Source organism: Hordeum vulgare, chromosome 5H, assembly GCF_904849725.1.
Source record: "Hordeum vulgare subsp. vulgare chromosome 5H, MorexV3_pseudomolecules_assembly, whole genome shotgun sequence".
NCBI lineage: Eukaryota > Viridiplantae > Streptophyta > Magnoliopsida > Poales > Poaceae > Hordeum > Hordeum vulgare.
The window spans coordinates 485,531,897-485,552,069 of record NC_058522.1 but is presented as its reverse complement, the minus strand read 5'-3'; the positions used below and the strand labels follow the sequence as shown (position 1 = coordinate 485,552,069).

At 43.3% G+C, this 20,173-nt stretch overlaps 5 protein-coding genes across 7 annotated transcripts; 1 reads left to right on the top strand and 4 right to left on the bottom strand.

The window, feature by feature from the left end:
* Window positions 1-444: 444 nt before the first annotated feature.
* On the bottom strand, window positions 445-1,790 carry LOC123399711 (putative ripening-related protein 6). The gene has a single exon (XM_045094102.1). The coding sequence runs from the start codon at window positions 1,199-1,201 to the stop codon at window positions 665-667; it is 537 nt and encodes a 178-aa protein (XP_044950037.1). The 5' UTR covers window positions 1,202-1,790; the 3' UTR covers window positions 445-664.
* A 444-nt stretch (window positions 1,791-2,234) lies between these two features.
* LOC123399708 lies at window positions 2,235-4,401 on the bottom strand. Its single transcript, XM_045094099.1, has 4 exons — window positions 4,262-4,401; window positions 4,036-4,167; window positions 3,343-3,744; window positions 2,235-2,567 (listed from the first exon to the last, which is right to left on the bottom strand). Exons 1-4 carry the CDS (start codon window positions 4,399-4,401, stop codon window positions 2,429-2,431), a joined length of 813 nt encoding a protein of 270 aa, XP_044950034.1. The 3' UTR covers window positions 2,235-2,428.
* On the top strand, window positions 4,385-7,671 carry LOC123399707 (E3 ubiquitin-protein ligase complex SLX5-SLX8 subunit SLX8-like). Of its 2 annotated transcripts, none has more exons than XM_045094098.1 (6): window positions 4,385-4,756; window positions 5,356-5,586; window positions 5,787-5,856; window positions 6,323-6,438; window positions 6,984-7,224; window positions 7,346-7,671. In XM_045094098.1, the coding sequence occupies exons 1-5, from the start codon at window positions 4,400-4,402 to the stop codon at window positions 7,221-7,223; spliced, it is 1,014 nt and encodes a 337-aa protein (XP_044950033.1). In that variant the 5' UTR covers window positions 4,385-4,399; the 3' UTR covers window position 7,224; window positions 7,346-7,671. The 2 variants fall into 2 exon arrangements, with proteins under 2 accessions (XP_044950033.1, XP_044950032.1); XM_045094097.1 differs by having other exon boundaries at window positions 5,350-5,586.
* A 144-nt stretch (window positions 7,672-7,815) lies between these two features.
* On the bottom strand, window positions 7,816-11,782 carry LOC123399710 (cyclin-C1-1-like). 2 transcript variants are annotated; one of them, XM_045094100.1, is made up of 9 exons: window positions 11,586-11,782; window positions 11,367-11,473; window positions 10,919-10,958; window positions 10,151-10,195; window positions 9,425-9,546; window positions 9,224-9,341; window positions 9,059-9,103; window positions 8,281-8,428; window positions 7,816-8,189 (listed from the first exon to the last, which is right to left on the bottom strand). In XM_045094100.1, exons 1-9 carry the CDS (start codon window positions 11,615-11,617, stop codon window positions 8,070-8,072), a joined length of 777 nt encoding a protein of 258 aa, XP_044950035.1. In that variant the 5' UTR covers window positions 11,618-11,782; the 3' UTR covers window positions 7,816-8,069. The 2 variants fall into 2 exon arrangements, with proteins under 2 accessions (XP_044950035.1, XP_044950036.1); XM_045094101.1 differs by having other exon boundaries at window positions 9,224-9,338; window positions 11,586-11,744.
* Window positions 11,783-14,892: 3,110 nt separating this feature from the next.
* LOC123396966 lies at window positions 14,893-19,490 on the bottom strand. Its single transcript, XM_045091707.1, has 3 exons — window positions 19,178-19,490; window positions 16,532-16,758; window positions 14,893-15,468 (listed from the first exon to the last, which is right to left on the bottom strand). Exons 1-3 carry the CDS (start codon window positions 19,488-19,490, stop codon window positions 14,893-14,895), a joined length of 1,116 nt encoding a protein of 371 aa, XP_044947642.1.
* Between the last annotated feature and the right edge of the window lie 683 nt (window positions 19,491-20,173).

Below are 20,173 nucleotides of genomic sequence, written 5' to 3'. Positions count from 1 at the left end.
CTACTATGATAGTGGTTATTATGGTTAATTTTTTATACTTCATATAAACTTTACCCCTTTCATGAACAAACTTGCCCCCCTATGCTTGCATGCTCGCTTCGTCCCTGCAGGTAGACATATCCAGTGAAGTTGCTAGTATAGGTTGCATACACGACTGAGGTAGCACAGGTTTGCTTTATATGTTGACATCATTTTTTCTACCAATTTTCCTTATGAACTTACGGATGCGTATATATAGAGTCAAAGAAAATTCTGTTTCATGTCTACAAGTGGACCTCCATGCCACATCAGCCAAATACAGTGTCATGTCAGCACACTTTATTACCTCTACAAACAGAATTGGCACCGTATTTACACGTTTTCATCAAGTTTTAGAACCACTTGGATGCATTTTTCAAATTCAGACATTAAAGTGAACATCCATAACAAATTTAGACACTAAAGTGAACCACTTTGATGCATGTGGTTTTTATTACCTCGTAAAATTACAACGTACATGGGCACAACAATATGATTATACTGTATCCCACAAACAACAGCAATATAATGAACCGGCGACACTGATGACGCCGCACTGACTGACCATCCATACAGGTAAATTTGTTCTGCTACGTACTCGATCAAGTAGTAGGTACCAACGGCCGGTGAAGGTGAACCCCTGTTTTCAGGCGTCGGACCACGTGACGGGCACGATGCCGACGTCGGTGTCGAGCCCGAGCGCCTGCCACACGGCGGCGGAGGTGTCGACGACGTCGTCCTTGCAGCCGTGGCCGGAGTCGCACTCGTCCACCACCCGGGCCTCCACGGTGCGCCCGTTGCGCTTGCTGGTGATGCGGATCGTCTTGTGGCACCGCCGCCCGCCGTCGTACCACCGCGTCGACAGCGCCGCGATCATGTCCTTGTCGCTGTGGTACTTGCCGTCGCACGCCGCCGGCCCGCCGCCCTCCTGGCCCTCCTCGAAGCCGTTCACCGTCATAATGCCCGGGGTGCCGCCGCCGCCATGGCCGTGGCCGTGGCCGCCCGGCGTCGACGGGCAGTGGGGTTTCCTGTGCTTGTGCCGCATGCCCGGGTCGGGGCCGTCATCCTCGGCGTCGTCGCACGGGTCCGGCTTGGCGTGGTGGTGGTGCCGGGCCACCGCGCGCGTCGACGCCTGCAGCATGATCACGAGCGTGGCCACGAGCACCAGCTTGGCGATCGCCATTGCTGAAGCAGTGAAGCTGCTCCCGCTTGCCTTAAATATTTGCAGGTATGTACTGAACTAGTGATGCTGATGAGTTTATGTAGGCGCCGCGTAGGTGTGCACGTGTGCATGCATGGCGGCGTTTGTGTGGCTGCTGATCGACCTCTGGCGTAAGAGCTTCCGACTCAACGTCATTTTCAGATGAGTCATGAGTGTACGAGGGGATTTGCTGGGTAAGATACTCTGTCGGCGTGCTCGAGACAGGGCCTGATTGAAATGGCTGCGTGCGTCCAGATGAGTTGGTTTGGATTACATGGTGTCGCCATTGCTCCAGCGGTAGTATCCGAGGACAGAACGGGGCACGTCGCTCTTGGCACGGGGATGGTGTCAATTTTTACTACCACTCAAAGCTGATTGATCGTCAAGTACTACGATGTGAATACCAGTTAAATATGCTTGTCCAACTGAAGCTACAGCATCGCCTTCATTGTCGGTAAACTGAAAAATCACTGCAATACCGATTCAACAGGGGCCAAAAGTCACATCAACTCTTGTGCAATGATGATCTCCTCAGTGCCATTTTTTGTATGAACTCTTCTCCAGTATCATCGAACAGAGAGACATTAGCAAAGCAGCTTAATTAGCTAGAAACACGCCACAAACTACTACTACCACCGTTCCTAAATATTCTTTTTAGAGATTTCACTGATCTACACTCTAAAGTATGTCTATATATACATCCGTATGTAATCCTTTAGTAAAACCTTAAAAAGGACTTGTATTTACAAACAGAGGGAGTAGGAATATATCGAAGTGTTATCCCTAGCTGCAGCAGCAATGAACAGTAAACAAGTAGCGCAAAGGGTGGAGACGATTCTGCAGATCCCTGCAGAACCTGAAGATCTATCTGGCAGCTTTCTCGGTCCCGACATAAACACTTGTTGTCTATTGAAACCATTCTTCAGTTTGTAATGCTGAAAAAAGAACAGTCCACATCAAGATGAAGCAAGAGTGATTTGAACTTGGAGTATGGTCGTAGCTGACACATAGCCTATCAAGTTACGCCTTATTTATTTTTCCCACGCTTCTGCAATATTCACAAGGCATTCTGAACTATTCAAGGGATTTGTTTAAGCATGTCATTCGTGGCACTGAATATACATCCTGATGATGCAGACTGAGGTACTAGCTTATAAGATCAGAAGTTCAGAACAAGTGAAAATCAACAACCATTTCTGCCGCTATCTGTCAGGGCAAACTAGGAAGTAGAACTTTGTCGAAGGAGAGAAAGCTGACACGTCCATTATCAACTTGACAAAATTTAAGAGGAATGCCGCCACACTTGCTTTCCATGGTTTCCAGTTCATCCCTTGAGGGTGGCTTGTCTCTGCACCAAATTGAACAAATAAGACCTATGACAGGAAGAAATTCCATCGAACAGAACTGACCACAAACTGCTATGTCCAAATTCATATATTACGGCATTTTTGTGTGCCTCCTTACCTATTTCTATAACCTTTATGATTTCGGTTATGCAAATTTCTGGCTTCATGTAGTCTTACCCACTACATGCTTAGAATCACTATTTATTCCGTTGGGAAAATATTGGTCTTTTTTTCGTTGGGAAAAAATTGGTCAAGAGAATGAGAACCTGAGATAAGGATGGATACATGATAAGCATGTAAATACAAGAAATCGTGATTGATTGTACATTTCGATTGCAAGATATAGCTCAACAAACTACAAATCCAATTAGACACCAGAAATTTCCTATCAGCTTGTATACTAAGCTTAAATTACACATCCATATAGCCCGAACATTATATTCACTGTGATAACAGAGCAAAGTGTTAAATCTATGTGCATAAAGATACATTAACAACACAAAAGAGAGATATACATGTGCACAGAAGACAACCAATAGCACCTGATAGATAAATCCTAATGTCTAAATAATAAATATGCAAAGTTTCATAACACCCATTTCAAACCAGAAGAGGTTACTGAAATCATATCAAACACACAATGAAAATTTTATGCACTTTTGTAGAAAACATTGTGATCCTGCACTGACATATTAAATGAACCATATGAGATGAACCACTGTAAGATGAACATGCACTAGTTATAAGCACAAATGCATGTGAGAAAAGTAACATTACCTTAACATAGACAGGAGGAAACAAGGGGCTCCAGGGGATGACTTTCTAAATTTGCTATTTGGTAGATACACTTCATAGGATGGAGATAACCCATCTGTGTGCACTTCATTGAGCAATTTCGGGATGCCATTGTGGACACCAGTGGCTCTATCGAAGCTCTGTTCAGTGCCAGGCATACCCTCGAGGCAATTAGTGGTTTCACAAGTAGGGCTATGCTTCGTTGTCCAGGGGACACCATATCGTCCAATAATGTAGCCAAGCAACTTCAAGTGTTTGTAAGCCTGGAAGGCATCCCAGGAGCACCCATATTTTCCACCTGCAATCTTTCCATAGATTTCTTCCATTCCAATTGTCCCACCCTCATCATCGAGAAAAATCAACGCCCCTCTTTCTGCCAAAAACCTGCATGGTTTTGGTCAGCCAACACGCCTCAACTTGCAAGTCAAAGTATTTGAAAACAAAAGGCATGGCATGCAATCCATCCATTAAACGTTTGAGTTCTGCATATTGTAATTAGTCCACACCATGGGTTAGACAATCACAAATCATATTGATTCAAGCATGAGGACTCCAGGACACGCTCTGCATTGTCTTAGATGAAAGGCGTCATGATAAGAAGCCCCCAACGGCCATATTCACAGAGCAAAGAACCATGCAGTACCGTCGCGGCATTTCATCAAACAGGTGGCGTACCCGATCTCCTCGACATTGTAGTAGAGCTTGCCGCCCCGCGTGACGCCGGTGGTCAGCCAGGGCTTCCCCTTGCTGTCCACCACCTCCGCCGCGCCGGCTTCCTCCACCCACCGCGCCCGCGACGCCACGTTCCTGCTCCACAACATACGCAAACCCGCTGAACGGCTTAGCGCCACCAGAAGTAACAAGCAGTGAAACAGACGAACCGCAAGAGGAGACCACGCACCTGAACTGGACTCTGGAGGCCGTCGGCCCCGCGTCCGAGAGGAAGGGGTTGAGGTGCTGCTCCTCCCCGTCGTCTTCCGCCGCAGCAGCGGCGGAGGCAGCGCGGCCCCTTCGCCGCCGGTCTCGCGCCGCGGCCGCCATGGACCGTCACCGCTCCCTCTACTCTCCCACCGAAAACTCGACGACCCGTCACGCTGGAAACGGGCCCCCAAAAAGAGGCAGAGGCCCCACACAGGCGTGGGCCGAGATAGCGGGCCCTGACAGGCGGGGCCCAAATGGGGAAGAGACGTATCTTCCTTTTTATCGCGAGACCTCGTCTCCTCCCCCATTTCGCATCCTTTCCGTTCAAAACAGGAAGCGCAGGGGAGACGGGGAGGAGGAGGAGGACTGGAGGAGGCGCCGAGCGAAGAAGAAAAAAATCGAGTGCGCGGGCCGGCGGCGCGGCGCGGCGCGGCGGCCGCCTCCTCCGCTCGTCCGGTCGAGCTCGGTTCGTCGGGTGAGCGCGGTACTCGTGTCGATTTCCGCTTGATTTGTCGTGTCGGCGGCAGGCGCCGATCCAGCGAGGTGGTTGCGGGCGACGAGCTGCTCTTCGGTTCGCCCGCCGCGCCGACGGTCCCTGGGTCGAATTCGTCCGTTTCTAGGCAGATTCCCAGCCGATCCGGCGCGGCTGCCTTAGGAATTGGGGATCAGGGGCATCTCTGCGTGTGCTGTACTGCTCGTTTCGTGCTCTAGCTCGCAGACAGCTCTCTCCACCTTAAGGTTGCTAAGGGTCGTCTTAAGGCTGCGGGATTCAGCAAATAGTTAGGTTTATCCCCCGATTTTGCTACTGCTCGTGGTTTCAGTTCACTGGCCCAGATGCGGAATTTTTTTGGGGGTTCAAATTCCGTCAGGAACGAGTGGTTGGGGTTTCGAATTGTTGGTCCTCGGTAGCTTTGTCTGAGATGGTTGAAAGTTTGATCGGAGCATCCATGTCCTTGATTTATTTATACTGGTATAAGATGGTCACATGTTAAAATGCTTGCTGGTAGTTGACACTTGACAGATAGTTTGTCGTAAAAGCAAGTAACTGTTGAATCACATCTCTTTCAGTCTCAGGTCGATTCGGGAGCTGAAGGGAGCATGAGTACTCCTAACGGCACACGGCGTGCCTCACGAAGGCAATCACAAGATGCCGATAAGGTTGTCGTGAACCTGGTCACAAGCCCCCCAGCGGCGGGCAGCCGACGTGGAGTATCAGCCTCTAACGCTGGCGCGCGCACCTCACCCATCGATGTGGAAGCGCTCGAGGATGAAGTGCAGGTCGTGTCAGCTTCGCAAGTGCCTCAGGTAACTTCGCAAGGCAATATGTTCACAGTGATGTTTAAGGATCATGGTGTATGCATACACTTATCAAATAGGTTGTGTACTTCTTATGATTCTGAGGCACACAAGCTCTTCATACCAAGGAAGAGTATTACAACTTGGTTATTACATAAGTGTGATGCATCATTTCTGGCATTTATATTGAATCATCTTGCATTTTGCAGAGGACGAACCGGAGAACTAGGAGGCAGCCTGTGACAGTAGTTGATCTAGAGGCACATGTTACCCGGGAAGGTTAGTTCTTTACTTGGCACTTACTGTGCATTGCATTCTGTGGAGTTGTTTTGGCTTCACATTATGGAATTTGGTTGGTAAATTCTTTATCAATCTATTATGATCTGCCTTAGTCGATTCTTCTGGAACTATCCAGTTTATAAACAAGACACATAATTTTGGGTTATCACCTATATCATGCTGCTAACATGAATGTAGGTGCTGCTTATACAATGTGACATGAGTTTACTTTCTAGTGGCAACAGACACATATAAGTTATGCTGAAAATTGGACTTGCGACTTCTTTGTGTGGCCAATTTCCTATATAATAACTTCCTGCTGTAAGGTGATAGACTTATATTGATGCTGACTCTGGATTCTGGATACCACAACTGGAAGTTGTTAAATATTCGTCAATATGCTCTCTGACTATATTTCCCCCTGTCATTTAAGCCTCCTTATCTGCCTTACTGTTTATTCAATCAGGAGTTACTCATGATGATAATGCAACAGTGCTTTCTCATAACACAAGGAACAAACGGCAAAGAGTTGCACCTGTAGTAAACATCTCTCCAGAAACAGGAGAAGGATCCAGCTTACAGGTATTTAAGTTAAATTGTTTTGAAGGGATTAATTTCTCTTAGCTTTAAGTCCAGTTTGGTTAGTTATTACTACTTATTAGGTGTTCTCTACTTGGTCCTTTTCGGGAATAACAGCTGGTATCTATTGTATGATGCTCCCCTTTGTTCTTTCTATGGTGTTCTGGATTATGTTGCCCTTTCAGTGGACTAAGGGTGTAACCATATTTGATATAGTTGAAAGAATTTCTCGCTGTATGTTCAAGTCATACTTCCATTTCTGCAATGATGTCATATAGATCTGTCCAGATTGTTCTTGAAAGGCCAACAGTTAGGGTTCTTGGTTGGCGCTGACAATTTCACAATAGTTAAATTTCAAGAAGCATTTTGCCTCCTTTTATGTAGGTGCTATAGTGTACGAACATGTTTACTATAGCACTTCTGCTAGAGGATAATTGCATCTAAGAAAGCTGCTCTATACATTCAATCCTGGTGTCCAGTTCATATTAGCATGTTGCCTCATGATTTGTGCTAAACTCTGGCTACCTGCATATTTCCATTCTTGGCAGTCAAAAAGTGCGGGGAAAACTAGCAAAGAGCCTGTGAAGGTGACTCCAAAGGAACCCATCTTCACCTGCCCGGTGTGTTGGAACAAGCTGGACGAGCCCGCCACAACAATGTGCGGCCACATCTTCTGCACAAACTGCATCAAGCAAGCCATTCAGTTCCAGAAGAAATGCCCTACCTGCCGGAAGCACCTGAAGATGAACAACTTCCACCGCATTTACCTTCCTAACACCGCTCGTTAAGGTGAACCCTTTCAACTTGTATCAGCCGCAGTCAAGTGAGCTTCGTTTAATTAGATACAGGTCCGTTTGATGTGTTAAAATGAGCTTCTAGCAGCTTCTGACTTTGAAATCTATTGGGTCAGGAGTCCTCCCAGGGAGAACCATGGTGGATCTTCTGCTGAGGAGCATTGTTGTACCATCATCACCTAGATGAATGTATGGAAATGGGTCGGTAGGAATTCAGCGTCCTGATGACCGGAGTGGATAACCTTCTGCCTGAAATGGGTTAACCTGACAAACAGAGTGCTGCCTGAAATGGGTTAACAAATTTGCATGTAGCCTTCCATTATATATTTTTTGTGGCAACATAAAAATGTTGATGTATTAGGCTATTAGCCTTGCACGGTTGCACCCTTCTCCATAGTTGCTCGATGTAACTGCGGTTGAAATAATATTTGGTGCTTCTTTACTCACCTGTTCGGTGGTGTACTATGTTCTGAAGTGACTGCCCAGCATTTTATCAAGATTTTAGTCAGCTACCATGAGGTAGTATGGCTGAGGATGTTGATGATCTCGTCCCCAGGGGCACTTCATAGTCATGCTGACAAGCGGAGACACACTGAAGTAATTTCACTTTGAGTTTTGTACAATACAACAGCTATAAATGTTAAGTATCACAGACTGTTACAAGCACGTCCAAACTATTCCTTATCATGGGTTTCTTCATTCTGAAAAGATATGTCACAGTTGATCCGCTGGTCACTTACAATATTAGATTCTCGAATTTACTATTGACGCTACATGCATCGATGTAGGTCGGTTACGCGACCAGATCACCATACCGAGATAACTAGAACAACTTCTGCTCTAGGCCTTTGCTGGCAACTTGTTCATCACAGGGCTGATCTTTTCGTCAGAGAGCCCCCTCTGGGGGTCAACCTTGTAGGTTTCGTAGAAGTCCAGTATTTCCATTGAAATGTTCTTCACCTGGGTATTGCAAACGAATGCCCGTGAATTGGATGGATATTACGAGAGAACCAATCAAAAGGGGAAAAAATATGGACAAACGGGCACTTACAGTGTTCATATCAACATGAAGTTCTTCAAACCACGAAGTCGTATCCTTATCTTTAAGAACACTGGCAATGTATATACAAGCCAATGCAATCATATAGGGAGGCTGTACGAGAATAAGGTCCATTTTGTAAGTATCGTTGACAAGGCCCCTGCAAGTAACCATGGCTGATCAGAATAGACATATGTCAAGTTGAAGATTAAGCATGATACAAGCGTTTCACTTATATTCCTTCCATCCCATAATATAAGATTTTATTACAACCAATATGTGAGTATATTGGTTGTAATAAAATCTTATATTATGGGATGGATGGAGTATTTGTTTGCCACGTGATCCCAGATAAAAGCTATTGCCTTATTGACTAACCGTACTGTAATACAGAAAATGAGAAGGAAAACTCAGTCGAGGTACTTCTATCACATGCCCCTACAATCCTACATGCTACAGTTCTATTAAGGATATTCAATACATCAATAGCAAATGTAAATACTGTTGATGAAGTCCTGAAACAAGGGTACCAAAAAGGAAGTCTGCTTTCTCTGGGACTAACATGCTTATGTCATAAAATGTTTCAAATAAAAGGTTCAGATTTTAACCACCAAATGTCACTCAAAGCATCTAATGTAGCTTTTCTTCGATAGGAAGGTCAACAAAGCAGAAACAAAATATTGCGACGCTGTGGGTGAATTATAAAGGTCTAGAAGTTCTATCCAGAATGGCAGCATTCACAAATCAATTTAATGCTTCACAGCATTTTCATTCATGAGGCAGTGCTTACCAGGCGAATTGTGTCAGGTCTGTTACGCCAGCATCCTGCAATAAACTGCCAAACAGAAAATCTCTCTAAGTTAGGGGAACATGAAACTATACGAGACACCCTACTTCCAGTGAAGAAATGTCATTTGTTACTCGTATAAAGATATCACAGGAAGCAGAATCATACTGTAAAAGAGGACGATAGGGATGGTAAACAACTAAATAATAGTCAAGAGCTTCCAGGAGCTTCATTTCCATTTCAAGAATATCCTTAATTTCAAATCGGTACTTATCATCAGAACCTGCTATCGAAGGGAACAGCTAAATCGTTAGTGCAACTCTTCCAAGTAAACTGTGTACCTGTACGGTCATGATTCATGAGACTTACCACACATCTTTTTTATGTAGAAGACGAGAAGCCTTGCTTGGACTGTGCTCTCCTCTACCTTTGATGCTAAATATAAACAAGCCGGGGCTACCAAACGAGGGTCATACTCAGTCATGCTCTTTCTGTAAACAGATTCAGCAATAAGACAGAAGTATACATGCTTACATAAAGTACTAAATTTGGTTAAAGGAAAAATATAGAAACAAGCAAACGATATAAACCTTCATGTCCAACTTTTGCTCACATAAAGTATAAAAACACGAGTTTGATCCTCGATGTTCAGAACAATACCAGTAGAAATTTATAGTTACAAAAAAGTTCCATAGTACTAGGTTTAGCTGATACGCATGAGTTCTGATTGAAGCAAGTTGAGAATCATTAATATCTACAATATCATGAGTTTTGGTTGGGTGATTGGAGCAGCGTAAATCTTGCAGGGTTCTGACTGAAGCACTGAATTTCTCGGAACAAATAAAGAAACAGCAACACGTCATACAGTCAGAGTATATGATACATCCAGTAAGTTGACCATCTTAGATCCTAGGGAAACACAGCACGTCAGCACCTTACAGCCTAAAAAACTAGTAGTTTCCTTTCTCCAGCTAATTAAAGTGATAGTCAAATTCAGGCAAGAAATCAGAGATCAGAGGGGTGGGGCTCTCTTTCTTCATGATGAATAGAAAGAAGCTACATATCCCATGTATCCTTGTTAGGTGAAAATCATACCTTGTATAGACACGCCTGAAGTAAGTGATGGCAGTAGCGATGACTCTGAAATAACAATGATTTAAGATCATCAGGGTCATGATTTAATCCCCGAAAAACACAGAAAATGCACTTCATATTACTGGACAAATGGCAACTCTAGTCTTATAACAAAAAAAGAAACAGCAACCTTGTGATTCATAAAAATACAGATAAAGTAGAACAAACAGTGCCACTGTGTCAGTGAATGCTTTATTTATCTTTGAAGCCTGTAGCTTCTAATATCAATCTTGAAGTTCAAACAAACTGTGCAGAAATATTATAAGGAAGATAAAACCTGATGAGCGAAAGTAAAAAATGTGTTTCAGGTAATACTGTAATAAATTAACAATTTTGTACGCTAATGTGTATAACTCTTGTCGATATAGAAGTAGCCACTTCAGCATGGTAACTGAAAATATTTATTTCTCCCTCCGTCCGGAATTACTTGTCGCACAAATGTATAAAAATGGATGTATTTAGAACTAAAATACATCTAGATACATTCATTCCTGTGACAAGTATTTCCGAACGGAGGGAGTAGTAGATAGATGCAAGCATTGTTTTCATTTCTTGGCAAGTGTAAAACACTATGGATATCTCCCTTGGTTAAGTGTACAAGGAAAGCATGCTAAGTCCAAAATAGCCTAAAAGCAGAACATAAGTTTGTTGGTTCAATAGAGTCCAAACATGACATTACAGAGCCGAAAACAAAAGTGCAGGCCAGGCAGCGGGAACACAAGGTCTAACCTTTGTCTAACTTTCACCTGCTGTGCCAGCCGCCATATATCTGAAACCAACAAATGCTTTACTCAGTAAGCACACAATATTGCAAATCAAGCAGCTCTAAAGTGACATGTTATGGCCGCTGCGAATGGAAGGAAATGAATTGCGCTGGACCTAGGCTGATGGTATGAACTGCCAATTAATGAACACAAACAATTGCGCAGCTTGTGATTCACAAAAAAAAAATCTGTCATAAAACAAGGAGATGACAAATTTGTGTTTCTGAATCAGCAAGTTAGTAAGAACATCGCACGATCTGTTCGCTCTTGATTCGGCGGATACGGCAGGGAATTGCTCAACATTTAGTGAATTTCTACACTGCAGAGAAACTAAACTGATTTGCATCAGGGGAATACCATACTACTATGGGAGCAGGGGACGGGAAGGACGCAGGAGGAAGCTGACGACGTACGGGAGGACATGTGGATCTTGACGAGGCGGAACTCCTCCGTGGTGATGCCCCGCTCCCGGTCCGCCGCCGGCACCACGTCCACGTCCTCCGGGTCCAGCAGCTGCTTGCTGCTCGAACCGGATCAAGCGCGCACAAACAACATGACAAATTAGCAGCTTCAATCCGCGCCATCACGGGCAAGAAGGACGAATCGGTCGATACCGGGAGCTGGAGACTTACGAGTGCGACGACGCCCAGAAGTTGGCGGCCATCCTTGGCTGCCTACGCCGGCGAGCCTCGTCGGCCGGAGCGGCGGAGCCTCTGCGAATTCGGAGTTTGGAGAGGAGGGGAGCACGGCACACGAGCAGCAGCACTCCGAAAGGAAGGATTGCGAGTCCCGTTTTTTTTTTTTTTTGAGGCAATACGCGGCTCGGCCAACCACGGACCGGCCTGGGGCCTGGGCTCCAGTTTTGAGCAATTTGACAAAACATATGCCTTTCTTCTTCTTTTTTTTTTGGCAAAATACTACTCCCTCTGTTTCACAATATAAAAATGCTTTGCAATTATATTACCCCTCCGTTCCTAAATATATGTATTTTTAAAGATTTTTACTATAGAATTTCACACGAAGCAAAATAAGTGTATCTATACTTTAAAATATATCTATATACATCTGTATGTAGTCCTTAATAAAATCTTTAAAAAATATATATTTAGAAACGGAGGGAGTAGCTTGCAAAAGGCTCTTATATTATGAAACTGACGGAGTAACACATAATTATGTCACTAATTTGACTAAAAAATATGTCACTAATGTGTAGAATCAGGGGTAACCTGTTAGTGATACAAAATTTTCAATTTTTCAAACCGCCAATGGTTTGGTCGAATTGACGGGAAGCTCTCTCTTTTTTCTTACGTGAACAATTATTCTGTAGTCGTGAACACCCCCTTTATTAGGCATGCACATTTGTTCCTAAATACGTGAGTACTTTAAAAGAAGTATATATATATATTATTTGACGAATGGACATTTTCTTCGGAAATGTGTGAATCCTTTTTGTAAAATAAATGAGCACTCATTTGCTAGAATATTTCCACATCTTTTTATCTATGTTTTCTTTTATTTCTTGTGAGATATATATACATGAACATTTTTTGAAGAGTCATGAATGCTTCTTAAAGTGTCATTTATTTTCAGGAGATTCATGAACGTTTGTTCATCATACACATGAACATTTTTTGTAGTCCAAAATATAACAAAAAATTAAATAAAAAAGATAAGACAGAAATAAAAGTCAAAACATAAAAGACATAACAATAAAATGAAAATCAACAAAGACAAGAGAAAAGAAAGATAAATGAAATTCGAGAAAAAGCAATTCCGAGTTTGATGGCTTACAATTAGACCGCATGACGAGACTGCCGAGGTAGACGATAAGTTAGACAACACATACATATGGATTTCTCTTCTCCTTATTGCTCTGAACATATGTGTACAGTTACAAGGCCCTTCTCAACCGAGAAATGTGTTTTGGCTCTTAGTGTCTCGGGTCCCGGCTTTTTTGAAGAAAGAATACATATTTTGAATCTCAGATAAAAGGGAAAGGTCGACATGTACATCTATGTGTGATCCACATACATGTAACTTTTTGTTAATATTTTTTTTCACTTGTTGGCTGCACAAAGAAAGTATTGGTCTATAATAGTGAATACCACCAGTGGCGGAGCCAGCTATCTGGCTAGCTTTGGCCTCCGCCACACCTAACTTGCCGCATTTACTAAGATAATACACTATATATATTAATACAATTTTCAGATTTGAACGAACACACTACTGTAGATCAATAGATAGCTGCTTGTATGCCGGGACTGGTTGCTGATTAGTATAGATGATAAATTGATGACCAGTTATCCTCATCCAAGTGATTGCTAACACAAAGTAACATGTCCGTATATAGTATCTAGTAAGATTTTTTATTATACGCAGTTTTTCCTTTCGTAAGCTCTGCCATATCTATTTTTTTTTCCTGCCTTCGCCACTGAATACCACATCTATTTAGATCCACATTTGGATTCTCGAATTTTTTTTTCGCATTTTTGCCTTCTTTTATGTAGCCGTAAAACAACATTTTTTTAATGAAAGTGAATACGTATATGATTGTGTAGAAACTTAAGAACTTTTGGAAATTTAAAATGTGGTTTTCCATGAGAATTCAAGGAACCCGAGGCAACTGAGTTCATTTAGCAAAAGGCCCTGATTGTATAGCAATACAACACCATGTGCATTTCGGGCAGCATTGAATTTAAAAAGTGTTTGAAATGTACGCGTGCAGCATTGGATGGCCGCTTCGGCATTAGTGTTCACGGACCATTCCCCTGTCCGTGGACGGATTCCGGAGCAAATCTGTGGGGTCAGCGTTGGAGATGCCGTAATAACTTAATGATCTACTAAGTTCATCTACATGCTTGAACTTGAGTTTGACGGTCTCCCATATTTCACAAAATGTGGCTAGTTCATGACTCTCCCATTTGCTAGATTTGCCAAATAATTTCATAACTTTCACGGCCCAGATCACATCCATCATCTCAAGCTTGTACACAGGCTTCTAAAGACACCTGATTAGGTACAACACCTTGTGCATTTCCCCATTATGCCCAAGTTCCCCAAAGAATTAGAATAGGGAACCATCTCCAAAGATTTTGGTCAGAGAAGACGTATGCTAGACAATAACACACCCTTAAACCACCAGCGTAACACCGGGCATGCATAACAGCAAATCGTTTCCTGGAAAGTCAACATGACTAGTAGTCTGGAAAAGTGCAAACCACCACATGCATGTACTGCTAAATGTTACTCCCTCTGGTTCTTAATACTTGTTGTTAGGAAGAATTAGACTATTTCTTTTCAATAACAAGTATTGTGATATAAAGGGAGTATATTGATAATTTTGGCATAATTACATAACACGATAAACTTTCAGCTCAACGCAAGGAAGATTGCACATGGAAAATTTCAAGCACTATTTACTACAGTACATTGTTTTCTAATGAATAGCCCCTGTATGGTGTTGAGATTTACCGGCGTGCATAAATGATACCGAACGTTAGTTAGTCCTCAACATGAGCCTTTTTTACCTGTACCATACCACTAGGAGATCTGATTTTGCATTATAAAAGGAACAGGGGGTACAAATTACAAACGAGGCAGAGAAAACGAAGGAGAATACAGGGAAAACAGAGGAGAGAAAAAACTGCCAAAAAGCCCAAGGCAAACAAAAAGCTTGCAGTCCACCGAGAAGCCACTTCTTGTCCATGTGCGGCTAGGAAATCCCTCCATGCTTTTAACCTAAACACTAGTGCTAATATACGGATAGAAGAACCAAATGTGAAACAACTGCACTACGGCAGCATCTGTGGCCTCTGGATCGAATGTCTAGTACAAACTACAATACAAAGGACAATAGTTTGATTACACTCCAAGCGTTAATACCATTGTTTGTACATTGGTCCATCCATCACAGACACTTAGCATCGGCCGGGCAAACACTTATTCAGGAAAGCGGCCGGGCAACGTCGACCAGGTCACCTTCACCGAGATCAACGCAAAATCAGTTTTTATCTCTCGAGTGTTATGCCCATGTGTCTTGGCCTTGAAGGTACACCGACGTTTGGACTCGGAACCGGGTGACGGTGTGCTTACCTTGAATTTCAAACGCATGAAAGACCCCTCCACTACGGCAACCACAGACCTCTTCAAGGCGCAAGACCCGACGACAGCGCCATCAAAGAGCCGGATCTCCGTATTAAACCCACTGGTGAAACATCTGAGAGACATATGGAAACCGCTCTGCACTTCCGATATCAGAACCTCTACGGTCGTCTCGACCGCGCAACAAAGACATGCTAAAGTCATGTCGACTGCGCCGCCACAATCGTTAGAGATGCCATATGTGAACGGCCGATGCCATGTCCCGTGGTAGTGTAAGGATGATGCGCCATCAATCAGTTGTAGGTCATCTCTTTCTTGTCTGCCTCTCTTAATCCTCATGTCATACTCAATCAGAGCATAGTCCGCCACATCTATCCCTCGCTTAGGGCCACCACCCATGCTGATGAGAGAACCCTACACAATAAGTATTATATTTAGTAGCTTTTTATATCAAACGAATAGAATTGCACAATTTTTTGAAAGGGATAATTGCCCCCTGCTATTCATGTTCCAAATCCCAGATATTTATTTACATAAGCCTGTGTGAATTGAAAACAGAAAAATGAGTGTTCTAGTGATGGGATTATCAATGCAATGTACCTACATATGCCTATAAACAAAAGAAAGGCAACTTCCATAAACAAAAGGAAATTAATTCGGTGTGCTGTACTACGAAACAACCGAGAACCAAAAACAATTTGGTTCCATTTTGTTCGGAATAAGTGATACTCCATTAGTTTCATAATTTCAATCTGTTCTCATAGTAAATCATCCTTTCATACTGATATAGTACTGGCTTGTACAATCCAAAGTATTGTACTGTTACATTGCTATTCGTGGAAAGACTAATCGCATGGCATTTTTTCCACAGGTGAGACAAAAACATTACATGTGAACCATAACATAATAAATTAGCATGGAACAACAACTGTAAACTAATCTTACATCTAGTTATTAAGAAAGCCAGGCGTGAAAATTTGGTTTATGTCTACTAAATAATTCAAGAGAACAAATAATACAAACTTAAAGAGTCACAATCTAGCCCAACTTTAATGATGTAAAATAGAGTAGTAGTTGTAGCATGCCATCGAGAGAATGTAGTGTTCTATGCATGTGATAAGTTTAGCCCTGCAATGTGAAATGAATAGGGTAATTTGAATAAGGAATAAGTCTACTTAACCCCCTCGAATAGCAAGGTTCCTACTTGAACACACTTAACTAGAAAATTCTGGTAGTTCACTCCTGAAATATTCCATAACGTCTAAATGATTCTCTTGGGTAGTTCTGAATTCGTGGCAGTGTGCACCTAACGAGCAACATGGATGGAATCACCTCCAAACCAGCCCCAATGACTGAGTTAGATGGAGGTGGATACTTTTAATGGGCAACCACAAGTTTTGGTAACTAAGCAGGTTAAGCAGGCAAACCTCGACACTAGGAGGTGTTAGGATAGACTTGTCCCTTGAAATAATTGCACGTAAGTATGGATGTGCCCCTGCTCCACAATAATGGGATCATCCCTGCTAATATTGATGACATAATTAAGCAACTTATCCACATGATCCCGCGCTGCTATGTATCCATACAACTCTACTAATCCATCATTCCCAGGAATTTTAGCCAACTTTAATGAGAATATTTGCAGCATGGTACAACCAGACCTGCGTTCTGTGGAATCTGAAAACCTCATAGCTTCCAACCGAGCTTCACAAAAAGTAAGATTGTATTGTAAGTTTGTCACTGAAATTGATGTGGTAAACAGATAAGTGGCATTAGAAAAGTAAGAAAAAGAAATGTCGTTTGACGGTTATATGGCCCTATTGGATTTTTTCCTTCTCAAATACTAATTAGAAAGTATATATGTTCCTTGAATTTTGCTACCTCCAAAAATTACTCTTTAGGAACACCAAAAGGAAGCATTGTCCTGAAAAGCTTGTTGGTTGCTTGCATGGAACACTTGTCATCTACTCCCTTCGTCCCAAAATAAGTGACTCAACTTTGTACTTACTCTAGTATGAAGTTATATGGAGGGATTACTTAGGAACACCAAAAGGATTCAAGGGGATGTCGACACAAATTGTGTGTCTTCTTTTGTTCTAGAGCATACAACACATGTCATCTATTTAACTGAGATTGGTATGCTAGGAGGATTTGACTACTAGATGATTTCCAATTATAGAGTATTTGACAAAAAACTACCATATTAGGGGTTGTTGTCCCACTGAACTACCACTTCCAAAAAAAAATGACTGATAACTACCGATTTTTTTTAATTTGTGACAAAAAACTACCAAGTCGTGTTGATGATAGTTTTTGCCACTTTAATCATTTTCGTGGCATTGCTGGCCCACATGGCAGGCCGACACGAGCCCTAACGGCTAACGATGCCCTTCTGACGGCCGTTAGTGCCACGACCCGATCGAAACCAGCCCGGCCAGATCAGAACGGCCGACTGGCTCAGCCGAACCCCATCTCTCTCTCACTCTCCCCCAAGCGCTCTCTGCTTCCTCTTCTTTCTCACCTTCGGCGACTGCGACACGGCGGGGCGAGCATGCCTTCCTGGCCCAACAGCAACGAGTCATCCGACATGACGAGTACATGAACGAGTACAACAACATGCAGATGGAATATTTTGTAAGTCAGCTCACTTTATTCTTTCCTATGCTAGGGTTGGGTTTGAAGATGCTCTTGATTTCTTCCATTTTAGTTCTTATGTGTAAACCGTTGTGGCTGATATATATGGGGTTGGTACTGCAGGAAACTCCTGACATGGTGATAGACCCAAGTTTTTGTGGGCTCGTGGTTGAATCTGAGTGTAAGTGCATCCTGCACAGACAGAGGCCAGGCAGGTTTGTGGCATTCGAAGACACTCACACTGGAAGGAGATTCATTGGATGTGCTGCTACGGTAAAAGCAAACAATAGTGGTGTTCGTGTGTATGGATTTAGTAGTGTTCATGTGTTAGCTAAATCTTTGATTGAAATTGAATCTAGACATCACCTAAAATTGGTCTAACTGAATTTGTTTGTTACTGCATTCAGACAAACATTGATATGTATGTATGAATTCTGTAACTAAATTTGACTGGATTTAGTTAGCATTAATATGTCACTGAATTTTCAGGATGGTGTGAGCTGTGGTGTTTTGGAGTGGGTAGATGCCCCTTGGCCAGTAATTCTGCAAAGGTGTTTAACCAAGATGTGGGATATGTATCATGAGGAGAACCTTGGTAGAGTCCAGGACAAAGAGGCTTATGGAATAGAGGTTGCAAAACTGAATAAGGAGCTGGATTCTCTTGGCAATCAGTACAGCGAGCTTGTGGATGATGTATCCAAGCTGTTTGATTACCAGGATGGGCAGAAATCCCATGGCATGGAAAACACAAGCCAGGCAATCAATGAACTTAAGGAGAAGAAGCAATATCTTGAGGAGCAGGCAAAGATTGAGGTTCAAATGAAGAAGCTTAAGCTCAAGAAAGAACAGAGGTGCATCCTGCAGAGTCAAGCTGATATCATTCGAAACACCAGAAAGGCCATGAAGGAGATACAAGTGGAGAGAGACCTCCTTAAAGAAGAGAAGAATAAGCTGGAGCATGTCATTTCTGAGCTCCTGAAGGCTGGTCATGGGTGCAAGGAAAAGCTACCCATCCTACTACTATATATAAAGTGGTGGGGGCCGGGGCGCACGGTACGAGGTTCACCGCGCCGTCAGACTCCCCACCTAAATCCTCTTCCGATCTAGGGTTAGCGCAGTGCTCACGAGAAGCACCACCCACGACCACACCTCTTCCCTCACGCCACCGACGACTACAGCGGCACCGATGGCCGGAGCAGGGAGTTCCTCGGGCTCGGGATTAGGTGAGTAAAAGGTTTCACCGGATCTATTTATGCCTAGCCGATCTACGGCTGCAACATTCCGCACACAGTTATATATAGCAATGGCTCCTTAAACATAGCAATATCAATCTCTATGATCACAGTCAGATATATATGTATGTACGGCGGCGCGCAGGACGTGGACAAAAGGCACCAATGTCCAAGGGAAAAAAGTTGATGCGTGCTGTAACAGCAACCAGTAAGTAAAGAATAAGGAAAGACGAAAGAGACAAGTACGGATCGCTCACTCTCGCTACGATCTCCGACGGGATAATTCCTTTTCCAGCCCCAACGCATGGCCCTGTACATGGAGCCGTCGCGGTGCCCGCTCTTCTCGATCACGTTGCCGAGGCTGAACTCGTAGTCGCTGGCTTCTTCTTCGTCCTCCTTGATCACGATCTCAGTCGTGCGACGACCCTTGCTTGCGCTCCTTGGGTCTTCATCGCCGTCATGGAGGTTTGCGTCTTGGCCCCACCCCCATGCCGCCTCCGAGGAAACGCGGCGGAGAGGTGGATCGAGGCGTCGCGCGAGCGCTGGTGGCCACCTGCAGCGAGATGCCATGGCGGAGAGGAGAGGTCGCGAGGGAGAGGGGAGGCGGTGCATTGCTGGGGCGGCGGCGGCGTTAGGGCGTCGGAGGCGACGTAGAAGTGGAACGGAGCACGGGATTTGCATCTCAGCGCCGGGCGGGCGGCGGCGCTGGGAAAGAGTGCTGCATTGGGGCAGCCTTTGGCACTACTAGCAAAAAAGCCCGTACGTTGCAACGGAATAGAAAATAACACACGCTTCAAACGTAATATATTAGCACATTTGTGTTGTCGACGATGACCTCAGTGCTCACATAATGAAAACGCGTTTGAATGTACAATCACTCGGAATAAGACGAGAAATATGTTGTTTCTCCCCACATGATTTTCCAAATGTGTGCATGTGTGGTTAACGATGTTTTCTTTCCTCTCAATTTGATTTTAATTTAGTGGATATTTATTGCAATTCGTATGGTCGTCGGAAAGAGAGAGAAAAAAGACAGTGCATTACAGATGAAGTTTGCACCAAAAATAATATTTAAGAAGTATTCAACAGCTAAAAATAACATCCTATTTAGATTCTACACATTTTTTTAATCAAATTTCATATATATCATGTTAAAATCGGAGTTAGGGTTTAAAAGATATGGATAATTTTGTTTTAGATAAAATATGGATTGATTAACTGAAAAGTCAGGTTTTTTTTTGTTAAAACAAAAA